Below are 23,988 nucleotides of genomic sequence, written 5' to 3' on the forward strand. Positions count from 1 at the left end.
GTTCAAGCATCGAATTAGTGATGTCCACTTACTGCAAAGTAACTTTCAAGTCGAAAGTTAGCATTTGTAAACAGATTTAAGGGATAAATCCTAGATTGTGAGCATGATCTCATTTGGCAGGTCTTGTCTGCCAAAAGCCACAGCTGGAATCATGCTCCCCTGTCCTCTTTAAGTCCTCAGGATCTTAGACCCCAAAAGGAAATTGGGGAGAAAGCAGAAGACAGTGATAAGGTTTGCATGGACCTGGCAGGTTCCAAGAGAGGCTGAAATGAGCCTTCTGGACTCCGGCATTATAGGAAAAAGTTCATGAAATCGATGAGCTCTGCCTGTCGACAAGCTTCCAAGTGCTGAGCTGCAAAACCAAGCCAAAAGTATCTGAGAGCCAGTTGGAGGCACTGAGAAGACCCAGGTCTTTGATGAACCAAATCTAGCCGCCATCAGCACAATCGGCAAGAGGCTGGGCCTTTGTCATCCCCGCCTGCCTCAGAGGTGACAGTCCTGGACCAAGCAGAGGCTGGGCACGTGGGCTGCTCCTCCACCTGACAACATGGAGGCCCAGCTGTGTAATCACGTGGAGCTGTATGTTTGCGTGGGTGTCGGCATTGTGCAATCTTTTAAAGAGTTACTAGCTTCCCAAAGACTGATGTTCGTGACTTTGGATAAAGCCCTTCACTTCTTCCGCCCTCAGTTTTATCCTCTACAATCCCTTCTTGGGCACTCAGTGTCTCCAGGTTCCTTCTAGCTCCAACATCTTCAGTATTTGGGTCTCCCCTGGATCTGACATTGTCTGTCTAAGCCCCTCCCAATTTTGGGCATTCCGTTTTCTCACAAGTTAGGATTTTGTAGCTCAAGATAGAGCAGGGAGTGGCAGGTTCAAAGAGAGAAATGGGGCACCCACTAGAGTGAGAAGTGCCCTGGTCACACCACGCCCTACCCTGAGGGTGTGCTCTAATGCCACTTTATTTCTAGGGCCTTTCCTGATGGTTCAACTGCCGGTTTATGGCTCAAACCTTGGTTTAATTCTATTTCAGAATTAGAACTGGAATACACTTTGGAGGCCACCTAGTCTGATGCATATTTGAGTGCTTCTTCTAGCATCCTCAACAAACCCTAGACCAGCTTCCCCTAAAGACCTCCCCAGAGGTCCTTAGAGCAAGCAAAGAAACCCTCCCTAACACTTTTTATAGCTCTCCCTATTTTTTGTTCTCTCCCTCCTCTTCCCTATCTCTCTCTTTCTCTCTTCTTCTTCCACCTTCCCCTTCCTGACTCTTCCTCTGTCTCTTTCTCTCTTCCTCTCCTTGTCTGTATGTCTGCCTCCCATCTTCCTTCTCTCCCCAGTCCCACACTCTCAGAACCTGAGAAAACCCCTTGCTCCCTTGTCTCTTGCGTCACACACACTGGAGTATGAAAAACAACACTTGGACTATTTGGGGCCTGCACTAGGGGGAGAAGGGGGTGTTGGCTTCCGCACTGGAGGTGTGGCCGCTGTCAGTGGCAGCTGCATCCCTGAAGAGGGAGGTGCTGCTTTTTGTCAAAAGGGCCAAAAGGCCCAAGTCCAGGAGGGTTCTCCAGGAGCTTGGGGAGGTAGGGGAACAACAACTCAGAACCGACTGTCCCTCGAGCTGACAGGTCAGCAGGAAAATCCACAAACATTCCTCAGAAAGCCTCCAGCCAAGGGCCACTGGCCTGGGGGTGGGGACCATCCCATATTATGGAATAGTCAAGAGAACCCAGTTTCAGAACAGGAAGATTCTGGGCCACAATCTCAGCTCTGCTGGATCTTCTTTATCAAGGAACTTGGCCCACCCACCCTCTGGTCTCAGCTTTCTCATCTGTAAAATAGGAGATGAGCTAAAAAACTGATCGCCAAGGTCCCTTCCAATTCCAACAGCCTATTGCTCAGTCTCTGCCCTCATATTGGCTGCCAGCCTAATGAAAGGGAAGAAGGAAAAGAAAAATAACAAACGAACTTAGACGAAAGTATAACATGGATCACTGTGGATTCATCCATGTTAGGAAGAAGGCCTTCCAGAGCCCTTGGTCTCCATGGGCTTCAGCATAATCTGTTGCTAATTAGGGGAAGCCAAATGGACTGGGAGAACTGTGCCTGATATGAATGTGCAAGAGCAAAAAAAAAAAGAGAGAGAGAGAGAGAGAGAAAATAACAAGAAGATGATGGCAATGGGTAAATATGATAATGAAAATATTAACTTCTGTAGACCACTTTAAAGCCTGCAAAGCAATTTACATGTTACTGCTTTGATCCTCACTATAACTTCATAAAATGAATATAATAAGAATATATGAATATAATGAATTTCCATAAACCTATTCTAGAAAGTTAAACTGTAGGTGAAATTCAGTAGCACCCACCTCCTAAGGTAGTCCATGAGATCACGTGAGATGACAGTTGTTAAGTGCATAGTAAAATACCTGGCGCTGAGCAGGCACTGAAAAAGCACTGTGATGGAGAAAGCCATCTGCACAGAGAGGCCTATGGGGACTGAATGTGGATCATAACATAGTATTTTTATCTTTTTGTTGTTTGCTAGTTTTTTTCCTTTTTCACTTTTTTCCTTTTTTGATCTGATTTTTCTTCTGCAGCACGATAATTGGAGAAATATGTATAGAAGCACTGCACATGTTTAACCTATATTAGATTACTTGCTGTCTAGAGGAGGGGTTGGGTGGAAGGGGGGAGAAAAATTTGGAACACAAGGTTTTGCAAGGGTGAATGCTGAAAACCATCTTTGCATGTATTTTCAAAAATAAAAAGCTATTACAAAAAAAAAAAAAAAAAAAAAAAGTATTGTCTACCAACCCCACCCCCTATTATTATCCCATAGAAAAAGTAAGCCAAATGCAAGATCCAGACCATAGCACTTCTGTGGGAAGGAGCCTGAGAAGCCCACCTTGGCTCGAACTGAAAAAAGACCCCATCCTCCATCATCCCCAACAATGGGTTCTCCTGTTTTGCCTCAATGACCTATAGCAGCCAATGAAAAGCCCACTAGCACCCATGGCAGCACCTTTGGACACTGCTGATGATGATGAATGTACTCATATACACGAATGCCGGGAATGACCCAATCAAGCCATGCTCTGCCCCTCCCTGCCCTCCACACCCTGCAAGGTCCCGAAGCATCATGAGGGTCCTGATTCCTGGAACACGGCTTTGTCAACATCAGGCTCACGTTCAATGGGGGCAATTCTGCTCTTCCCCTATTTGGATAGTTTGTCCCCATAGTGGAAAACAGGAAAATTTTACTGCATTTGACAACGTGGAGGGATCACCTGAAAGGTCTCCTCACTTGTTAGTCAGAGAGAGGGAGCAAGACTGAAGTGGAGGCAGCATATCCATCAAAGACGGCCAGAAGGGCCAGGGCTCGGCCATATCTGAGAATCTGGTGGTGGATTCCAGGCTAACTAAGAGTCAAACAGCAATCAAAGGAGAAATCGTAGGCCATGCACTGTCACATGCTCAATGTCTGACCGCTGGCCAAGGAGGACCAAGCCAAGAAGTGGACGGGTCAGGCAAGGACAAGGAAAATAGTGAAGATGACCAGATGACCCTCACAGGTCCTGCCTCCTTCTGGCTTGGTTCCACTATCTCTGCACTCATATACATATGCCCTCCTATGATACTCACCCCCTCACATATACGTACACATTTAATGCATTAACATTTCAAAGCATCTTAGAAATAAGATAAGTAACATGTACATAGCACTTTATAAAGTTTGAAAAGTACCTGACACTCAAATGCAGGCAGACTATTACAATAGCTGCTGGGGGACAGGGGTTTGTGTGCCTTGGTCTCTCTGCCCCATCCACCCCATTCTCCATTTAAGCACCAAAGTGATTTTCCTAAAGCACAGATTCTGTCTTGTCCTCCCCTCCCACTCCCTGATAATCAAACTTCCATAGCTCCCTATTACCTCCATTATCAAATATAAAATGCTTTGTTTGACATTCAAAGCTCTTCATCACTTGCCCCTTCCTACCTTTCCAGTTTTCTTACACCTTACTCCCCAACATGTACCCTTGGATCCAGCGACCCTGGGCTCCTGGCTGTCCCACAAATATGACCGTCCATCTCTCCTCCAGGCATTCTCTCTGGCTTAGATTATCTCCACCCCATGCCTTGGCCCAGGCAGTCCCCCTCCTATACGCAATGTTCCCCCTCCTCACCTCCACCTCTTTAAGATGTGGTTCAAGAACCCGCTCCCCCTCCACCAGGTCTCTCCCCGTTCCCCCAGCTGCTGGAGCTCTCCTACAAAAGCACCTCTTATTTCCTTTGTATTCCCTCCCTATGTCCAGGTTGTCTCCCCTCCTCACTGGGAATGTTCCTGGGAACTGGGACAATTTGAATCCCTAAAACCCAGCAAAGACCTAAAACAGGGATAGGGACTAGGCCTGTAGTGTCAGTCCAGGTCTAGGGACCTCCCAGGAGAAGAAATCCCTCTACCAGTGTGGGCTGGTCCCTTCTCAGCCTCCAGTCCCAGCAATGGTCTTCCTGGTCCATGGAAGGGCCTGCTTGCTCCTACAGGCAATTGTTTACTGACTGACTCCCCGCCCCCTCAAGCAGCAATACCTCCCATCTCCAACAACCCCATTTCCTCCTCTTCCGTCATCTGGCTCACATCTGCTGCTCTGGCAGGCCACTCTGGTCTCCATCACTCCCCAGGCTCCAGAGCCACCTGCAGACTCCTAAAACTGTATGTGAAATAGATCCACCTGGAGGCAGAGGGCCTGGGTTCAAATTCGACCCCTGGCACTAACTGTGTGACCCAATGCAAGTCACTGAGCAACTTGGTGAAATGAGAGAGTTGGACTATTTATTTACATACTGTCTCTTCCACTCAATTATAAGCTCCTTGAGGACAGGAACTGTTTTTGGCCTCTTTTTTGTATCCCCAATGCTTAGCACAATACCTGGCACACAGTAGACACTTAATAAATATTTATAGATTGATTGACTAGATAAACTCAAAAGGTCCTTTCGGGTTCTAGATCAAGGATCCCATGATCTGGCTCTCACTGACAATGTAATTGTAGGTTAAGTAAAAAATGACTAAAACTATGGCATCAACCAACTAACCACCTAAGCAAGGATTAAATTAACTATGTGCTGAGCACTGTAGTTGGTCCTGAGGCTACAAAGATAAATTAGGAAATCCCTGTCCTTAAGCTACTGACATTCTTACAGAAGACCCAAGATTCCCTTAGCATTTTAAAACTTTCCCTCTGGCAGCTGGGAGGAGAATGGGCAGAGAGACCAACAGGGAGGCAATGTTTGGGGTCTACCCTAGGCTGGCAGTGACTCTGTGAGGGGAGGGGGTTTGATCTACTTCCCTCACAGCCCTTCGCTGCTTGCAGGGGGCACTCAGGAAAGCGGGGGCTGTTTCACTGTCCTCAGTGTTGTGCACAGGAGCACCTGCTGGAGGGGGCCACATGGCCAGAGAAAAGCCCAGGGTTCATAGATGAGGAGATCCCTGACAACAACTGGCTGGGATCCCGGCTGGTGGGCCAGACAGCCCTCCACTGCGGAGGAGCCTTGGTTACTGGTCACTGCTCCTCCTAAGCAGAAGGAAAGGGAAGGGGAAGGGAGGACAGGAAACAGGAGAAGCCCAAAGAATGGCAGAGCTCTGCCAGGAACCCAGATCATCCCACTCCTGAGTTTGTCTTCTCTTCATCATAACTGGGCTTTTGAGTCAGCAAGAGCTGAATTACATTTGGCATACTATGCTCCCAAAGGCAGAGAAGGGCGTACTCCTGGGGAGGCAAGGGAAAGTCTCGATGCCTAATGGGGGAAAGTTCAGTTCCAAAAATTCACTTCTTTGGGAAAGATTTTAGCCATCATCCTGCCTGATGCTCTTAGTTTTACAGATGAGGGAACTCAGGCCCTTCTCATTAGCCAGGTCCAGACCTCAGTTCCTTCCATTCAGCAAAGGAAAAAGGATGCCACAGTGATGAATCTGCAATTCTAAAAGCATATGGTAGGCAAGACGCAACTGGATTTCTGTGTGATAGAAAAAATCCTGGAATTTCCTAAACAAAAGAAAAAGTTCCTGGCTAGGTCATGGATCACGAGCATCTTCCCTTTATTTCTCTAGCCTAATGGTGCCCATTCCATTCATTCAACCAATAATCATTATGCAGATAATGTTTACAAAAGCCTATGCTCAGGCTAGGAATAAATATACATTAAAGCCATAGGATTCCTGCCCTCAAAGGTGCTTCTGAGCTTGCCAGAGAACATTACCAAAATTCAAAATGGTGCCCAACAGACTACTTCAGGTGGAGGAGACACCGAGTCCCGCTGGACCCAAATGATCCTGAGCAGTAGAGAGTCTAGAAGGGTCCTCCTGACCCTCAGGAGGAAGATGATGTGGGCTTGTGATCTGAGCTTTCCTTCCCCCACCCTACCATGAATCCCCAATAAAGTCTCAACTGTATAATCCAACTGGTACTTACATTCAGCGCATTCTTAGCAGCTTCCGCTTCTGATCGACTATCAAAACTGACAAAGCCAACAGGCTGCGAGAACAAGAACAGAGAGAGAGGATGGGGTCAGCGCCAGCAGGCTGGGGGGCAGCAAGGGGCCGAGTTCAGATGGGGAGGTGAGATCGGTGGTGAAGAGCTACTGGGTGGAAACAGCTTCTGAGGAAGCCCTGCCCACTCACAGAGTGCCACTGGGCAAGCCGTGGTTCCTTCCCTGGGATGTTTCCCATTTTTCCCATTCAATTTTTTTTAAATATTGATTTTATATCTTTTAATTCTTTGCTGATAATTCTCCTTACCCCTCCTCCAAATAGATCTCTCCATTGTAACAAAGAAATAAAGGTAAGCAAAAAATGGCTTGACCACATCCGAGACTTCCATGGCACATTTAGGACCCATAGCCTTTGTTCCCAGATGACATGTCCTCTCACTTAGTTATTCAACTAAGTGAGCACTTGGCCAAATCTTCCTGTCTGAAGCTGTTCCTTCTCTACAAAAGGAAAGGACTGGACTAGATGCGTATCTAAGAGTTCTCCCAGCTGTAAAGAAAACAGCAATGATTCCAAGATAGTTTTTCTACTGGCTGCTTACGTATGAACTGCTCAGTGTGCATGGGACAACACACAGGAGTGACTCGGAGTCTCTTCCATAAGCAGGGAGCTATTGTATGCTAAGTCAACTGAAAAATGAGCCAGCCACTCCCCTAGCACTCTGTCCCTTTACCCACCTCTGGCTAAGGCTTCTATATATGCGGAAGGGGGAAGGGAAGGAAGGGAAGGGGAAGCAGAGGTTATTATAACGCCGTTGAGCCTTATAACTCCTCCAGGAGGCAGGTAGTGAGTGAAGGATTCACCTCATTTTGAGCTCAGAGAGGGCTGAGGACTTGCTCAGAATCCAAAGCTCCTAAGTTTCAGAGCCAGCATTCAGACCAATGTCCCCACGTGATCCCCACCCTCCATCTTGGAGATGCTTTAAATGTGGACAAATGGAATCATAATTTGGCTGAAGGGAAGTCAACCCCTTCCTTTTCCCCATAAGGTAGGACTTGCCCAGATCAGAAAGTAAATTAATGGGATAGGAAGTCAAGTCCCAGTCAGAGGTTTGCATTCAATTAGGCTGCAACCTGTCCAAAGGACAGAATTCACTAGTTACGAAGAACAACTGATCATCACCCCTAAATGTAGGGGAAAATGAAGGCCATTGTGAGCAGAAGCAGGAGCCTGGCTGGCTCCCAGCTAAAGGTCTCGGATCCTCTGACCGGCATTTACAGAGAAAGCAATGCTTGATACTGTAAATCTGACAGCCACATGGGAACCCTCAAGGCAGAGCACAAAGCTGAGGCTGGATTCTGCATCTCCCTAATGGGTCCACTGTTGGAGGCCAGAGAGGAGAGGAGGGAAGCAAAAGGAATACGCTCTCCAGATTATTTATGGTGGCCAATCCATCCCAGCCCCGGCAACGAGACCCAACAGCTAATTCCCAGGTGTGTTCTGAGGGACCTATTTGGGCAACTATCATATCAAAGTGGATCATAGTGGGGGCTCTTACCTGCTTTGATGTCAGCTTTATTAGGGAACCTTCATAGCCCTGAAAAGAGAGAAGAAAGAGGTGTCAGACAGGTAAAGACCACAGCAGGAGGAGACAGAGCCCACCTGGCAGCTGCAGAAGTGTGCCCAGTAAGATGAGATTTGGGGAACACAATCATGCAATGGTTGAGCTGGCAGAATCTTTTAGGCACAACAATCCAGTCCTTCATTTGACAGAGGAGGAAACCGAGACAGGAAGGGCTTGCTAAGGCATGGAGAAGCCCCAACTCAAGCTCCAATGTCCTGAATTGCCGCCCTTGCAACATCTGACCAGTCAGAAGGGATCGTGCTACCTTATACTTCCTCAAAGCCTCCCAGTAACATCTGCATATCCAGGGTTACTAGGACATTTTTCCTTACTTTTCTTTTTTTAAAACCAAGAATCTTTTTAAAGAACTTTTTTTATTATGAATTTGACAGTTATCAACAAACCTGAACATTCCCAGATACAAAAGAACAGAGAAACAGGATTGTATCTGGCCAGCCGTGTGTTTATTCTGTTATAGGGGACAGCTTAAGGACTCAAGGACATTTCAAATTGGAAGGGACTGCAGAAGCCATCTGGTCCAATCCAGTCATTCTTCAGATAAGGAGCAGATCACACAGTAAGCATCAGAGACAGGGTTTGGCCCAGTCATCTGCGTACTCCTTCCACTGTAAAGCCATCCCAAGAACCCACTGGGTGGTCAAGGCTGACATCAGATGTTTGCGACCAGGGCCCGACTTTTGCTTCTTTTTGTATCCTCAGCTTAGTAGATGCTTAATAAATGTTTACTGATTGATGACTAACTGTCCTTCCCACTGGGAGCCCTTCTCACTGGGGTGAGAGAGAGAGGATGAGGGCTGAATCAGAGGCAAAGCTGAGGAATCCAGGGAACTGACAGGGGAGTCCCAGGGAGAACAAGCAGGCGGGTCTTGCTTGGCAAGGGACAGCACAAGAGAAGGAGCAGAGGGGCCTTTAACAGCCTTTCCTGGATGAAGAGACAATACAGAATGGCGGCTAGAGGGCCACAGGTGTGGTGGGTTCAATCCTTGCCAAGGGGACTGGCTAAGACCAAACGAGAAGCAGCTGCTGGTCTGCATTTGGGGGAATTCCTCCATCCCATGAAATCACAAATAGGACTCTCTCAACACCCAGTAAGAACATATGTCCCTTCAGGACCCCTTCCCTCCAGCAATGACCCAGACTGAGCCCCAAAACCCCCCCCAGGAGGAAGTCACTGACCCCAAGGCCAATGTTACTCTTTCCAAACACTGGCAAGAAAGCAGATATATCTGCTCTGCCATAACAGCATTCCCAAGGGCAGAACCCCCAGACAAAGGAACCCTTGTACCCCACCAGAGTCTCTCTCTCAATCCTTGGGATACTAAAATTTCCACCTAGCTCAAACTTTCCAATTTCCTACCCCCATTCAGCTTAGCCCTACCTAAAATCTGTGTGCTAATCCAGCTCAACCAGCTTTTCTTTCCTTTTTTTTTTTTAAATCTTTAACACATTTATGAATCATAAATGTTGGGAGAGAAAAATCAGAGTAAAACGGAAAAATCATGAGACAGAAAAAACAGGAAAAAGAAGTGAACATAGCGTATGTTGATTTACATTCAGTCTCCTTACAAATCATTCATAGTTGATTGTTGCACAATCTTGCTGTTACTGGGTACACTGTATTCCTGGTTCTGCTTGTTTTGATCAGCATCTGTTCATATAAATCTTTCCAGGATTTTCTAAAGTCAGCTTGTTCATCATTTTAAAAATTAAGTTTCAATCTCACTTTATTTCTCTTTCTAGATCAAATCTTTCCTTCTCTGGTCTCAATTTCCTCCTCTGCACAATGAGGGGGGGTCTGTGTGAAAGGTCTCTCCTGACTCTAGGGCTAGGACCCTCTGCCATCCTTGTACCTCAGTTTACCCCTCCATAAAAGGATGGCCTTTGAGGTTCTTCCGAGGAGGCTCCTATGATTCTAATTGATTTCTAGCTTGGCCCCCAGCCTCTCCATAGGTGAGGGAGCAGTTTCTTGGGGCAGGGATTAAATGATTCTGAGTGTGTCACAGCACATCTCACCTTGTTTACATGAAAAATGCCAGAAGCACATCTCCTTCCTCCTTTTCCCTACCTGCAGGAAGGGAGAGATTCTAGAACCTGCTTTCCCAGAGGCAGGAGCAAGCCAGAAATTCCTGGGCTCTGCTATCTTATTAACTCAGGCTCTCCATGTGCATGAGGGAAAGAACCTCTCTAGAACAACCACCCTTCTTCCAGTCCCAACTTGGGGGAGCACAGAGAGTCTCCACAGGATCACAGGATTCAGTAGAAGGAAGAAAGGAAGAGCATTCTCATCCAAACTTCTCACTGTATATGCAGAAAAACTGAGACCCAGAACAGTTAAGTAATAGTAAATAGCAGGGCTGGGTTTTATGGTTAAGGCTTGATTTGCCTAGAAGATGAACCGGGGTGGAGAATGTGTGGGAGGAAGGAGAGAGGGGTGTCTCTTCCAGGCAACCTATCCCATTTATAAGGAATTACACCAAGTCTGAGACAGACAGTTCATGCATACCTTAAATGGTCTGAAAAGCAGATAAAGCTCCCGAGGCTTGATGTCCAGAGGGAGACCACTGACAAAGAGAGTCCGGACCTGTAGAGAAGAAAGGAGAGGTCATTAAGATGAGATTGAGAAACCAAAAATCAAACCTAAAAAACCCTGAACAAAAAGCTTCCTCCCACAGCTTAGTGTAGACCATAGGAACCAAGCAATATTTGGGGTTCCAGGTCAGGGCTAGACCAGTGGGGCTAGATGTAAGGCAGTTGATTGGGTATTGGCTTAAGCAACATTGATCATATAGAATACAAAGAGGTAGAATCATACCAAAGCATTACAACAAACACTAACTGTTCCTGGATGCAAAAGATCGGCAGGGACAAAGAAGTAAAAGAAAGTTTGTTAATTCTTTTCATGTATGTTTTTGACCTTTTCATAAATGATAAAAAGTTAAGGTTTTTACAAATTTCCATGTTTTTCTCAACTGAAAAGCAGTGTGGAGTACTGAGAAGAGGACTGGAAGAACTAACAGTGATTTCAAAGGATCCAGTGGGCTACTCACTTTCTGACAGAGCAATGGTGGGTGGACCAAGGATTAAGAATGAGACATATAGTGTTTAAACATGATCAATACAAGAATTTGTTCTGCCTGACTATGCTAGTGTTACAAGACTTGATTTTGTTTTCTCCAATGGAGGCAGTGAGAAGGAAAGAAAATAAATTTTTATTTGGTAAAAAAAAAATTTTTTTAAGTCTGTGATGGACATGTAGTACGGAAAACCTACAAGACATGTTCCTCAGACATTTACCAGAACCCACATCGTCCACAGCAGGCTGGGGTGCTGTCACCAATAGAGCCATTTTAACACTCAAAAGAGTTATAACAGGAATAAAATTACTCACATCTAAATTTTCAAGGTTCAGCAGCAGCACAACTGCACTGCTAATGCCCTCTTAGAGTATGACGCTGTTTCCTTCATTTAATCTTTCATTTCTCCATTAGTTACTATGGGCATAGACTGGAATACAGAATTGTATAAGATGAGGTGCCCCTGCCCTCAAGGTGTTTAGAGCTAAATAGGGAAGAGACAAGGGAGATGGACCCAAATGTTCGGAATACCATGTCAGACAGAAAATGTCAGACAAACTGTCAGTAATACAAATTAAGATTTGATGGAAGGCAAAGGAGGCTGGGGTAATGGGGAGGTGGTACTAGTCCTGAGTTTTGAAGGATAGAGATAGATCTGGGTAGGGTGAAAGAATTTTCAAGAAAGATTAAAACTACTGATAAAAGAGGAAGGGTATGAGGAACAGCATATAGCGTAGAGGGACAGAAATAGATTTGGATCTGGTTGTTGGAAGCCTTGAATGCCAGGCTAAGGAATTTGAAGTTTATTTTAAATTTGTCAGGAGAGTTTAAAAAAAAAAAAAAAGGAGCTGAAGAAGGAGCCTTCAAAGGGTGCAATATCATGGCATTACCAGGAAGTGAAGTGGTATTCAAGGCAAGAAAGGATGAGTACTAGAATATTATCATTCAATAAGAAATAATGAGCAAATTTCAGAAAAACTTGAAAAGACTTACATGAACTAATACTGAGTGAAGTGAGCAAAATTAGACCATTGTACAGAGAAACAACAATATTGTGCAATGATCAATTATGATAGGCCTATTAGATCTTCTCAGCAATAGAATGTAGAAAATGCCACTTGCATCCAGAGAAAGAATTGTTTTTCCCTTTTGTTCAGTTTCTTCTTTCACAACATGATCAGTATGTAAATATGTTTAACGTGATTATACATGTATATATCAGATTGCTTGCTGTGTTGGGGAAAGGAGGAAGGGAGAGGAAAAATTTGGAACTTCAAATCTTATAGAAATGAATACTGAAAACTATCTTTACATTTAATTAGAAAAAAATCAAATATTAATAACTGCAAAAAAATTTAAGTGGCCTACCTAGGGAAATATAGAATGAGATATTACTTCTTTATGCAGTTATTAAAAAGAATTTTTATTTTATAGCCTCCCAGCTCATACTAAGAATTCTAACTCCAAAGTCCCCATCCGGCAATTAAGACACAATGGCAAATACCCCAACAACTTAATTAGCACTTATTGTATAAATTAGGGGCAGTGAAGTGACACAATGGGCAGAGTACCAAGGCTGAAGTCAAGAAGATAAGAATTCAAATCTATGACACTTGCAACTGTTTAACTCTGAGCAAGTCCCTCAATCCCACTCTGTAAAATGGGGACACACTAATGAAATAATAAACACTCCAGTATCTTTGCCAAGAAATCCCCAACAATACCATAGGTTGTGTAGAGTTGGACACAAGTGAATGACTTGTCCATTGTCCAGCACGTAGGTGCTGGGGGGGTCCAGCTTACCATAATAGTTTCTGAAAGAAACCCGAGAATCATTCTTTTGTGGTTCTACTAGACATTTGGCTCTGGAAGCTAGAGAGACTAGAAAGACCTCCTATAGAAGATGGCATTTAAGCCACAAACTGGGCAAGTGCCTCCTATGTCATATGTTTAAAAGCCTTAAATTTTGATTTCAGAGAATCAAAGAATTTGGAAGCTGGAGGGTCAGTCAGCCCAGCCCGTATACAAAAAGCATCTCTACTGTAACATACTGGACAAGTGGTTGTCCAGCCTCTGCTGTCCTTCCTCCGAAGAGAGGGAATCTCCTCACAACTGCTCAAGGTGCCCATTCCAATCTGGGCAGCTCTCAGGCTCAGAAGGTCTTCCTATTGTCAAGCCAAAATCATTCTCTTTGTAACTTCCACACACCTGCCACTCCTGGTTCTGTCTTCAGGAGTCAAGCAGAGGACATTCAGTCCCTCTCCCATATCACAAACGTTTAAATATCTGAAGACAACGAAAGTTCTGCAGACTAAATTTTCCAGTTCCTTTCACTTGACCCTTCTTCAGCATGGATGCCAGATCCTGCTCCATCCTGCCAACCCTCCTACGGGCACAGAAAAGTCCCAAGGGCTAGGGCAAGCAGGTAATCACTATCCCAGGCCTGTGTCACTCATAGCAGAGATAAAGACTTGCCTGGGGGAAAAATCCAATCAGGCCCTGTTCATAAAGGTTCTAGAATGGAGAAGGGTCCTGGCACTCCATCCCCAAGAGATTTCACCAGACCTTGGTGGATGGGATGTTCCCACTCTCCTCTTCAACCAAAGATGATGCTTCCTTGGCTGATCTACTTGTGTTAATTCCATATCACAAATACCTTTAACTTCACCATTAGGAACTCACTCAGTTGACACTGGTCCATGGACACAAGTTTGTTAGCAGATTAGAAAGCCTTCCCATGTATTCTTGTGTTCAAAGGTTCTTTGGGGCTCCGATCTCTACAACAGACATTCTAGCCTAGGCGCCACAGAGCTTTGGTCTTAAAATGGATCCACTGCATCATGGGAGCATTAAACATTGTCATTCTGGCTTTGAATTTCCTTCACTACATGACCTGAATGATACATCACATCATAATCTTCAGTCACTGGCACTTAGGAATTTTCTCAAGTCATGAGTACTAAAAATACAACTATTATCATGTGAGTACAAAAGAAATGTTCTAATATTTAAAAGACATTTCCAGTATGAACCAGAAATCCACAGATAAATCCACACAATGGCCAAATATAGTCAAAACAATGAAGTGACCAGTCTGGAATTAAAAGACAGACCAGAAAGAAAGATGCATATTTTGTCAGAAATGGCTAAGAAATAGCTCTTTTTCCTTTCTTTCTTTCTTTCTTTTTTTTTTTCTTTTTTTTTTTTTTTTTTTTTTTTTTGGTCAACTTATCCTTTCTAATAGGAAAGGGCTCTCCTGGACCCCCAGAGTCACTGGTAATGACTGCCAATGACAGTGATGTTTTAAACAAGATCATCGATTGAACATTTTTTAAATGAAAAAAGAAAAGTCCTCCCCACGATCAAAAGGTTAGTGACAAGTGCCCAGGAGCAACAGACCAGCGCCTTCAAATTCACCTGCTCTCACACTGCAAATTCCTTTCCCAGAGCCCACTCAGACTGGTTTTGCTGCATTCCAGCCTGAGCTGACTAGGCAAGCGGTAGATAATATCCAAGGGTTACAATGACTCTCAGGGAAGGGACAGGGGGAGCCCCACGCTAGCATGGCTTGTACCAGAAAACAGACAGCATTCATCCACCTCACAGTGACCCCCATTCCCACCTTCAAAAAGGCTACTTGACCTCCAGTTCTGGCCCAGAAATAGAGTAGCCTGTGGCCCATCTGGAACGAAACCCGACATCCTCAGAGGATGACATCTAGTTTGTGCACTTCCCCCTGGTCCAAGGCCCAGCTTTGGATTCAACCTCTCTCTGATTCCCTGTATGGCCTCCTCCACTGAATTCCTATCTGAGGTCAAAGGGGCCTTCCAAAGGAAGCCTACAATTTCAAATCCAGAAGTTGTTAAAAGAGTTCATTTCAGTAGAATACAGCAAGAACAAGATTATGTGATGTCAACTCTGATGGACGTGGCTCTTTTCAACACTGAGGTGATTCAGGGCAATCCCAACAGACCTGTGATGGAGAGGGCCACCTGCACCCATAGAGAGGGCTGTGGGAATGAGTGTGGATCACAACATAATGTTTTCTCTTTTTTTGTTGTTTGCTTGTTTTTTGTTTTCTTTCTCATTTTTTTTTCTTTTTGATTTTTCTTGTGCAGCATAAATGTGGAAATATGTATAGAAAAATTGTACATGTTTAATCTATATTGGATTATTTGCTGCCTCAGGAAGGGACAAAAATTTGGAACACCAGGTTTTTGCAAGGGTGAATGTTGAAAACTATCTTTGCACATATTTTCAAAATAAAAAGCTATTATTTAAAAAGAAAAAAGTGCTCACTTCATCATTCTCTTCTCAATGAGTATTTTACTGCCTGGACTAAAAGCTGGACTCTCAGCCACAATGAGGGACTGCTGGGTTTCCAGAAGCCAGGAGGCTTCAGCATTAGCATGATTCTTTGCGTACTTCCTGAGAACACCCTGACTCTTTATTTTCTGTCACACACACAATTCGGCTCTCTATGTCAAGGAGGGCACTGCAGACCATAGCGGAGGATTCCTAGTGAAGGACAGTCCCCTGTCGCACACACGACTGTCAGTCAGTCAATGAGCAATTATTAAGGGCTTTCTAGCCAGGCTCTGTGCTAAGTACCGGGGAGCCCAAATCAGGTCACTCAGGAAGGTGCTGGCAGGCCAAAGGGAGATGGCCAAGAGAAGGGCAGATCAGAGCCTTCCTCCTCAGGGTGCCTCATCTTTCCAGAACCTCCCACCTGTGTCTGTAATGACGTCTTCCTCCCAAGCCAACATCTTCCTGACCATCTCCTTACCTGAGAGGACCTCTCCTTTAGGCAAGATCTTGGGGTACACCTCTCACCCTTCTCATCACAGGGACAAGGATAAGGAGCAGAATTCTGATTTCAATAGCCCAGGGAACTCCCCTCCCACCAAGAAAACTCCCTCTCTCCCAGTGCAAGTCAGCTCCCCCTCCACAACTCAGTTAGGTTTGCCCAGAGCCACAGAGCCTGTCAGAATCACAGGAGAAAGTTAGAACAGCCTTCCTGACACTGAGGCAGGCTCTCTAACCACTGGGCATGTGGCCACTTTGTTTTATCATGCTGTAGACAAAACACTACCTGTTGCTGCTACGGACAAGCCAACAACTTTTAGGACAACTTTGCTTCAGAGAGGGAAGAGAAGGGAGGAAAAAGAAAGGAAGGGGAGGAGAAAGGGAAAAGATGGAGAGGGAGGGAGAAGGGGAAGGAGAAAGGAATAGAGGGGTGGTGAGGGAGCAGGAAAGGGAGGATATGTGCACAAGTAGGACACGGACCCTGTGACAGTGACCCCGGGGACATCACTATGAGAAATCATACTGAGATTTATAAGACATCTTCCTAGGTCTCCTTAGGGAAATTAAGCAGGTTTCCATCACCAGACAAAGCCATCCTACTTCCATGCTATATCGGACAGTGACTGCTGAATGAACTTATATACAATTGGTCTTCTCTGAGGAACCAAAATGGGGGGAGGCAAAGTGTTTGGTGCGATGTCCCCAACAATTACAGGGATCAGAGAAGGATCCAGGAGGGAGCCTGGCGTAAGTAGACACGGAGGCAAGAGATCGCAGGATATAGCCAGGAAACACAAAGCAAAACACTTTCAATGGAAGACAATGCATCAGATGAAAGGCCAGAAAGATGAAGTAGCACAAAATTGTGGAGAGCCTTGAATGCAAGTCAGAAGTTTGAACTTTTACTTAAGAAGCAGTAAGAAGGCCCTGAAGATTTCTGAGTAATAACATTACCAGGTTATAATAAGTTATAAAGATTATCCTGGAAGCTTCATAAACCTCTTGACTGGGCGGTCAATGTTCTTATTCTGCTCTTTTCAGCTTTGTTTAGTCTACATAGTCACGTCCCATCTCCATGTCTTTGTCTCGGTTGTCCCTCAGGCCTGGAATGCACTCTTGGCTTCCCTGCTTCTTCCAGGCTCATCTTAAATCCTATCTGCTACAGAAAAGCATTCTCAGTTCATCCCTGATAGCGTGACCCTTTACAATTTCTGTACCTTGATAAATGGTAATTTACAGCTTGTCTCCCTATTAGAATGTCAGCACCTTTAGGGCAGTGACGGTTTCTTGCCTTTCTTTGCCTCTCCAAAGCTTAGCACATAATAACGGCTTCATAAATATTTGCTAACCAACTGACTGACCAACAGTTTAAAAATCTGAGTGTAATTCTGCAGCTCCATCTCTTCACGTGCCTTTACCCAGCCACTGCATGGCTGCACAAACTACCAAATGAAGGCTCTACTGTTAAGAAAGTTGCCTACAGTGTGTTTACCATTCACATCAAGAATACACATTAATCCATTCCATTAATCCAAATTAAACCAGTTATGTTATGGAAAATGAGAGCGGGCTGCAGTACAAGGAGTCCAGGACTGGGATTACCTTGAAAAGAACTCACTGAAGGAGTGAACTGCTCAGTCTCAACATCCTCACCAGCCAGAACACCCAATAGCCTTATTGTGATGCAAGGATCATTTGTGACCATAATGGCAATGACTTTAGGACTAGGAGGTGGAGTGTAGGATATTCAAAAAGGCACAGTTCAATAAGAAGGTTCATAAGATAGCTTTTTTAGGAAGGCTTTTCGGGAAACTTTTCACCTGTCCAAAGAAATAAGCTCAACATAGCAAACTGACACCTTGAACCTTGCATCAGAACTGCCAGGTCTCTGGGGCCCACAGCTAATGGAGAGCCTTTCCCCTCTCTGTCCTTGCAAGCTCTGTGGTTGTCATTTTTAGGGAAAAGAACCTTTCAAGGAAAAAGCAAGCCCGGCTTAGCAGCCACTTAGAAGAAGCTCCTACCTGGCCTTCTGGACCAGTTATACTGTTTGAAATCATCCATAATAACTCCACCCCATCCAACCCCACCCAACCTCCTTGCAAGTTACCACCTGACATCATCAATAGCCAGTCCTATGTTTTGCTTTCCATAGCAGGGCATGTAGGTAACTCTCCAAGCCTAAGTAAGGCCTGATAACCTGTCACAACAGGAAACTCTCACAATTCGGGAAGTCACTTCAAGGCTCCTACCCCCCAAAACGCCCCTATGACTTTGGAGTGGCTTTGACTTCCCCAGGGGCTGGCCAGCCAGGCTTACAGAGCAAGGTCGTCACTGGTTGACCAAGAATAGCTGACATTTTTCTAATGCTAACACCACAGAAATACATTTAAAGCATGAACCACAGAATTCCCAACTGTGTATCCTGAGGGTATGAGGCAGCCACCTCTTAGGCAAGGTAAACCACTCAAGAGGAGCAGTTATTTTGTCTCATAAGGGCATCGTCCACAGAGGAAATGAGAAGATTATAGAGCAAAAATAAGACACAACCGAGGGATGGCTCAAGGGGAACACCAGCATTCACCAAAGGGACACGGACCAGGAGGATGGCATCTGTAATCTGGGAAGGTCCTTTCTGAAAAGGTCAGAAGCAGACAGGTTCCAGTCCAATCAAGAACCTGCAAAGTTCCACAAAGGCCCTACCGTGCCTCGGAGGACTTGTCATCAAGTCTGGGCTTAATTGCACACAAGGCCTATCACGTGCATGGATGGATACCTTGCACATCCCTGCACCCCTGAGATCCTGGGATCATTCAGACATGACAAATAGCCTTGCACCAACCATAGGAGGAAAATAGTGTATATTTTATTACCTGCTCACCACTACTATTTTACAGATGACAAAAACAAGGTTTCCATAATAACTGCCCAAAGAAAGTGCTGGAGACAGAAATGAAATCCAGACAAAGAACAGCTCCTATCAATTTGAATCTACAAATGTCTCCATGAGTAAAACAGAAGGAAATGCAGGTCCCATTTCTCTTCCTTGACACAGGGGTTGGCCAAGAACACCAGCCATCCTGAGCTGAAGGAAAGGAAGGCCCTGAAGGAAAGGTACTAGGGTGAGATGAAAATGGGACCTTTAAAGTTTTCATTATAAATGCAACAAGCAAAGTACATGCAAGTGCAGTGATTTCTTAAATAATGTCTTCAAGTCCCCTAGCCCTCATATAAGCCAGAAGACTTGGGCTGGGAACCACACTCTTTAACTTCTGCTTTCTCTCTCCTTTTAAACCCAAAGACAAGCAGCCTTCATGGCCAAGGAGCCACTCAAGAGTGGGGATGCAATAAAGCAGAGCTGAAGGGAAACCAAAGCTGAACAGGAAAGGCAAAGACTCTGAATGACAAAGGTAAGAGAGCATTCCAGTGGGAGAGTCTTTGCAATGACTCAGAGGTAGGTGATGAAGGCTAATACCAGGAAATGGGAGTGGTCTAGTTTGGTTAAAAGGAAGAGTAAAACTAGAACAATAATAATATATTATTATCATTATTACATATAACTGTAATCATATTAAAATTACAATATTATATGTTATGTTATTGTAATAATTATAGAATGATACTTTTAAAATTATTATTGATACTTGCATTTTAATAGCAATATAAGGCTTGCAAAGGACTTTACACACATTCATTTCATCTCCACAATAACCATGGAAAGTGGGTGCTATTATTCCCTCATTTCACAACTGAGGAAACTGAGGCAGACACAAATTAAGTGACTTAGCTAGTATCTAAGTCTGGATTTGAACTCAGGTCTTCCTGACTCCTGGCCTTCACTCTATTCCCTGTACAACCTAGAGTCATAACATAAACATAAACAACATAAAACCAGTCCAGAAAAGTCCACAGGACTCAGAGAATGAATGAAGCTCCTTAAAACCAAACTATTTTATCTCAAAAGGTAATTTTTCCACAGAAAGTCTATGAGCAGTGGAAGCAAATGTGTCTGAGAGATTTTTTTTGCAGGTGGTCTGGGTAAAGAAAGTGACCTCAGAGAGACTAATGAATGGGCTATTACCAGAATTCAGGAAAGAAGCCTGAGCTGGGTGGGAGCTTGATAAGAGGAAAAGCACTGAAATAAATCAAACAGCACCTGGTAATTGGATGCATTTAGGGGTAAGAAAGGAAAAGAAATCAAAGTTAACTTAGAGATTATGACTCTGAGTACCTGGGAAAATGAGTTCCATCAACAGAAACTGCTAAGAGATAGTTCTCAGAAGGGACACAATAAATTTCCTTTTGGACAAATTGAGTGTGAGACACCTATGGAGCATCCAGAAAGAACCACTTGCCATGGGGCGGGAATTCAGAGGCCAGTTAACTGATTTTTAGTAATAATGTTGTAGAGAAAGGATTCAGTACAAGTAGACTGACAGATTCCAAGAGCTTTAGCGATCAGCAACTATGTGTATGCATGTAAAATGCATATTTACACATATATATGTATATATGGGAGGAGGGGGGGAGAGGATTCAGACAATTTGAGCATTTACTGGGTATCAGACAAAGTAACAAACAATAGGGATACAGAGACAAGTTTATCTTCTAAAAGCCAGAGAAAGAATCAGAGGATTCACTGCAGAGTAATGGGATATAAATCTCCAGGGATGATGAGGAAGAAAGTTAAGAACCACCAGAAAAAATCAGAAGAGGCCTCCTAAAAGAGGTGGCCTCCAGCTAAGCCTTGAAGGGAGGGACTAGGGTCTGATTTCAAGAGGCAGAAGTGAAAAGAGAGAAGAATCTGAGGCGGAGGTAGAATATTCTGTATGTAGGATAAAAGGCTTGGTTTAGAGAGAGTATATACAGTGCCCCAGGAGGGTGATCACTACGAAAGATAAGCTGGAGCCAAATAATGAAAGGCTTAAAATGTCTAACAGATGCTTTTGGATTTTGTTTGCCCTAAAGGTAATGGGTGAACCAAAGAAGCTTCTTAAGGAGAGGCAGAAGATTAACTTGGAGACTAGGAAAAGATGGGAGAAAGTAGATTCTAGGAATTTGGCTGAGAAGGGAAGAAAAGTTCTGGAATGACCACTTCAAAGCAAACCAGAGCCCAACGAGTTGTTTTCAAGTGGGGGAGAAGGGAGGAAGCCAGCAGAGAGGGAGCAAGGGTGACAGAGAAGGGAGGAGAGCAATCTCTGGAACAGAGAAAAGATGAGATCAAGGATACATGTAAGGAGGCTGGGCAATGAGGAAGATGACCTCTAAGACTGAAGCAAAAGAGAGAAAAGGGGTGAAGATGGACTCTTGAGATTGGGAGCAGAAAAAAATGAGGGGGTTTATAACAAATTGCTTTGATTTTCCCAGTCAAGTGGGAGTCAAGGTTGTCTACTTAGAGAAAGGAGGTTTAAAACAGCCTCTGTGGGGAGAATAAAGGAATAAAAAGGGAAGAATCAAAGCATTTCCAAAAGGCAGCAAGGACTTGGTTGAGATCATTCCACATGAACTAGTAGCAGATCCCGGCCAGCATTGTATTATGGCTTCTTGAGGGTAGGAACAGAGAAGGCAGCTGATGGGGGGTCAGAGTAAAATCTACCTCTACCTCAGGGCAAGATTGAAGGAAGAAAAAGGAAACCAGAAGATGAGTAAAGACCTGGGAGAAATGGGAGGACTAGAAGAACTAAGGTGTCATAATGAAGATGAAGAACAGCAGACGGGAGGGGGGAGGAGAGAGAAGAAAGCAAGTAGTTACAACCAGAGAGGGGAATTTCAAAGTTCAGGATCACAGAATGTGTCATAGGAGATGGAGAGATCTAATAAGTGACCTATCCTATGGGAGGGCAAGGTAGGATGGAGATAGAGGCCACAGGAGTTGAGGTAGCCAAGGTAGGATGGAGATAGAGGCCACAGGAGTCGAGATAGGCATTGACCTTAAAGAATGGGGACTTCCAAAGGTCACCAACATGAACATAATAGTGACTTGGTATAACAGCAAATATGGATGAAGAAGATCATAAGTTTATTATTAAATTCCAAGGAAAGATGAAAATGACTTATAGACTAGCAGATTTCAGCAAAAATCTGGGTCTCTCTGATCCACTGACTCTTCTTTGTCATTCCCCTTCCCCTTCTTCAGGAGACTACTGCATATGGCATTTTTATGGTATTTGCCATCACTCTCTTTCTCCTAGGTCAACACAGTTAATTCCTTCTTAGATCCTTTTTCTCCATTGGATATAGAGATACCTTCTTTTCTCCTTTTTTTATTCAGATTTCCCCCAGAAAGTTCTCTCATTCTCTCTTTATTGCATTGGTGAAGCAAAGAATAACACTCAGTAGGACTGGCAGGCACAGGGGCACTATTTAGGATACAATCAAACTGTGAAAAGAAAAGTCCATTGAACTCCAGAACTGCAGTAGATTCAAAATGGCAGACAACCCAAGCACCTCTGTGAACCATAAAAGAGAAAAGGATATACTCAAGAGAAAAAGAGGTCAACAAAGATATTGTTTTTTAGTCATTTCAATTGTATCTCATTTGGGGTTTTCTTAGCAAAAATAGTGAAATGGTTTGTCATTTCCTTCTCCAGCTTATTTTATAAATGAGAAGCTGAGGCAAAGAGGATTAACTGACTTGCCCAGCTACTTAGTGTATGAGGTTGTACTGGAACCCGGGAACAGGAATCTTCCTGGTTCCAGGCCTGATACTCTACAATATCATTTAGACATTTGTCTTAGAAAAGGAGATATAGAAAAGACAGAAACATAGACGTAGACGTAGACATAGACATAGAAAAGGAGAGGGAGGTAGGCCAGAACATGGAGATGGATTCACTAGGGAGAATTCCTAGAGAAATAAGGATTAGGATCACAAAAACTGTGACAGACAGCAAAAATGGGTTCCATCTGGATCACGAGATGTAGCGCCCACACTGATGAGTTCTTGTCCATTTAAGCACCAGGTTTTGTCAGATTTTGTCCTCCTGTGTTCTTTGCAGTATATACAATAGTCCTGTTGGTTATAAACCTTAAACAAATTTGAGAGGGCAAGAGGAGAAAGTAGCAGGAGGAGCTAACCACCATTTACCAAAATGCCTCTGAACAGGTCATTCATCCATTTGTTCCATAAATATTTAGTGCATTAAACCCAGCTGAGCGTAGGCCTTTGGAACCCAACCCTTTTGTACATCAGGGACTTCCTGCAACACAAAATTCAACATATTTGCTATAAACACTAAAAAGCCAAGTGCAGAAAAGTGGAGACTTCCAGTACGGAGTAAACATCCATTAAAAACCTTTACCTCCCTCCAGCCTAAGACACATCCAACCCCACAATGCACCTTTGTCAGCCGCCAAGTCTTGGGCCTCCAGAAGCCAACGTGAGCCTCATGAAGAGAAGCCTTTTTCCCTCTCCATTGAGATGGATAGAACACTGGATAGAACACTAGATTTGGTGAAAATGATCTGAATTTGAATCCTGCTTCAGACACATGTTGGCCATGAGACCCTAAGCCTCCTCTCTCAGCCTGTTTCCTTAATTATAAGATGAAGATATAATAACGGCACCTAAAATGCCAAAATTATGGAGAGCATCAAATGAGATGATGTGTCTAAGTGCTCTGTGAACCTTAAAAGGCCATAGAAACATTAGTCATGATTATCATCATTAGGGCCCAAGAGTGAGTGTGAAACCTGAAGGTACACAGAGTTAAACAATTAATTTCCAGAGTAACTTGGGAGTCTCACATCTATAGCTTTTATAGGGAAGACCCAGAGGCAAGAAGTTCACAAGCAGCTGATGTCCTGGGAGACCTGAGGAAACCACAGAACTCTTACTTGATTTCACAATTAGATCTTTCTTTCTTAAGGAGGCTATGGCCACCAACAAGGTTGGTTAGTTTCTCTATAATGTTTACCAAACAGTTAAAAGATGAGTTACTCAATAGAAACACCAAGGACCTTTGGGCAGTCC

At 44.1% G+C, this 23,988-nt stretch overlaps 1 protein-coding gene and 1 long non-coding RNA gene across 5 annotated transcripts in view; one reads left to right on the plus strand and one right to left on the minus strand.

Annotated features, from left to right (window-relative positions):
- RBPMS (RNA binding protein, mRNA processing factor) overlaps positions 1–23,988 on the minus strand; it is a 165,900-nt gene that overhangs the window by 74,280 nt on the left and 67,632 nt on the right. For all 4 annotated transcript variants that reach the window (XR_004230032.1, XR_004230034.1, XR_004230033.1 and 1 more), the window contains 3 exons: positions 10,643–10,720; positions 8,053–8,091; positions 6,478–6,540 (listed from right to left, as the gene is read on the minus strand). Coding sequence is in view for 1 of the 4 variants with exons in the window: in XM_031941626.1 (XP_031797486.1) it covers positions 6,478–6,540; positions 8,053–8,091; positions 10,643–10,720 (180 nt within the window). In the remaining 3 variants the exon portion in view is untranslated. The remainder of the gene's footprint in view (positions 1–6,477; positions 6,541–8,052; positions 8,092–10,642; positions 10,721–23,988) is intronic.
- Positions 17,782–21,630, plus strand: LOC116419747. The gene is made up of 3 exons (XR_004230035.1): positions 17,782–19,130; positions 19,318–19,426; positions 20,985–21,630. It is a non-coding gene; the product is annotated as an uncharacterized LOC116419747 (long non-coding RNA).

Source organism: Sarcophilus harrisii, chromosome 6, assembly GCF_902635505.1.
Source record: "Sarcophilus harrisii chromosome 6, mSarHar1.11, whole genome shotgun sequence".
Taxonomy (NCBI): domain Eukaryota; kingdom Metazoa; phylum Chordata; class Mammalia; order Dasyuromorphia; family Dasyuridae; genus Sarcophilus; species Sarcophilus harrisii.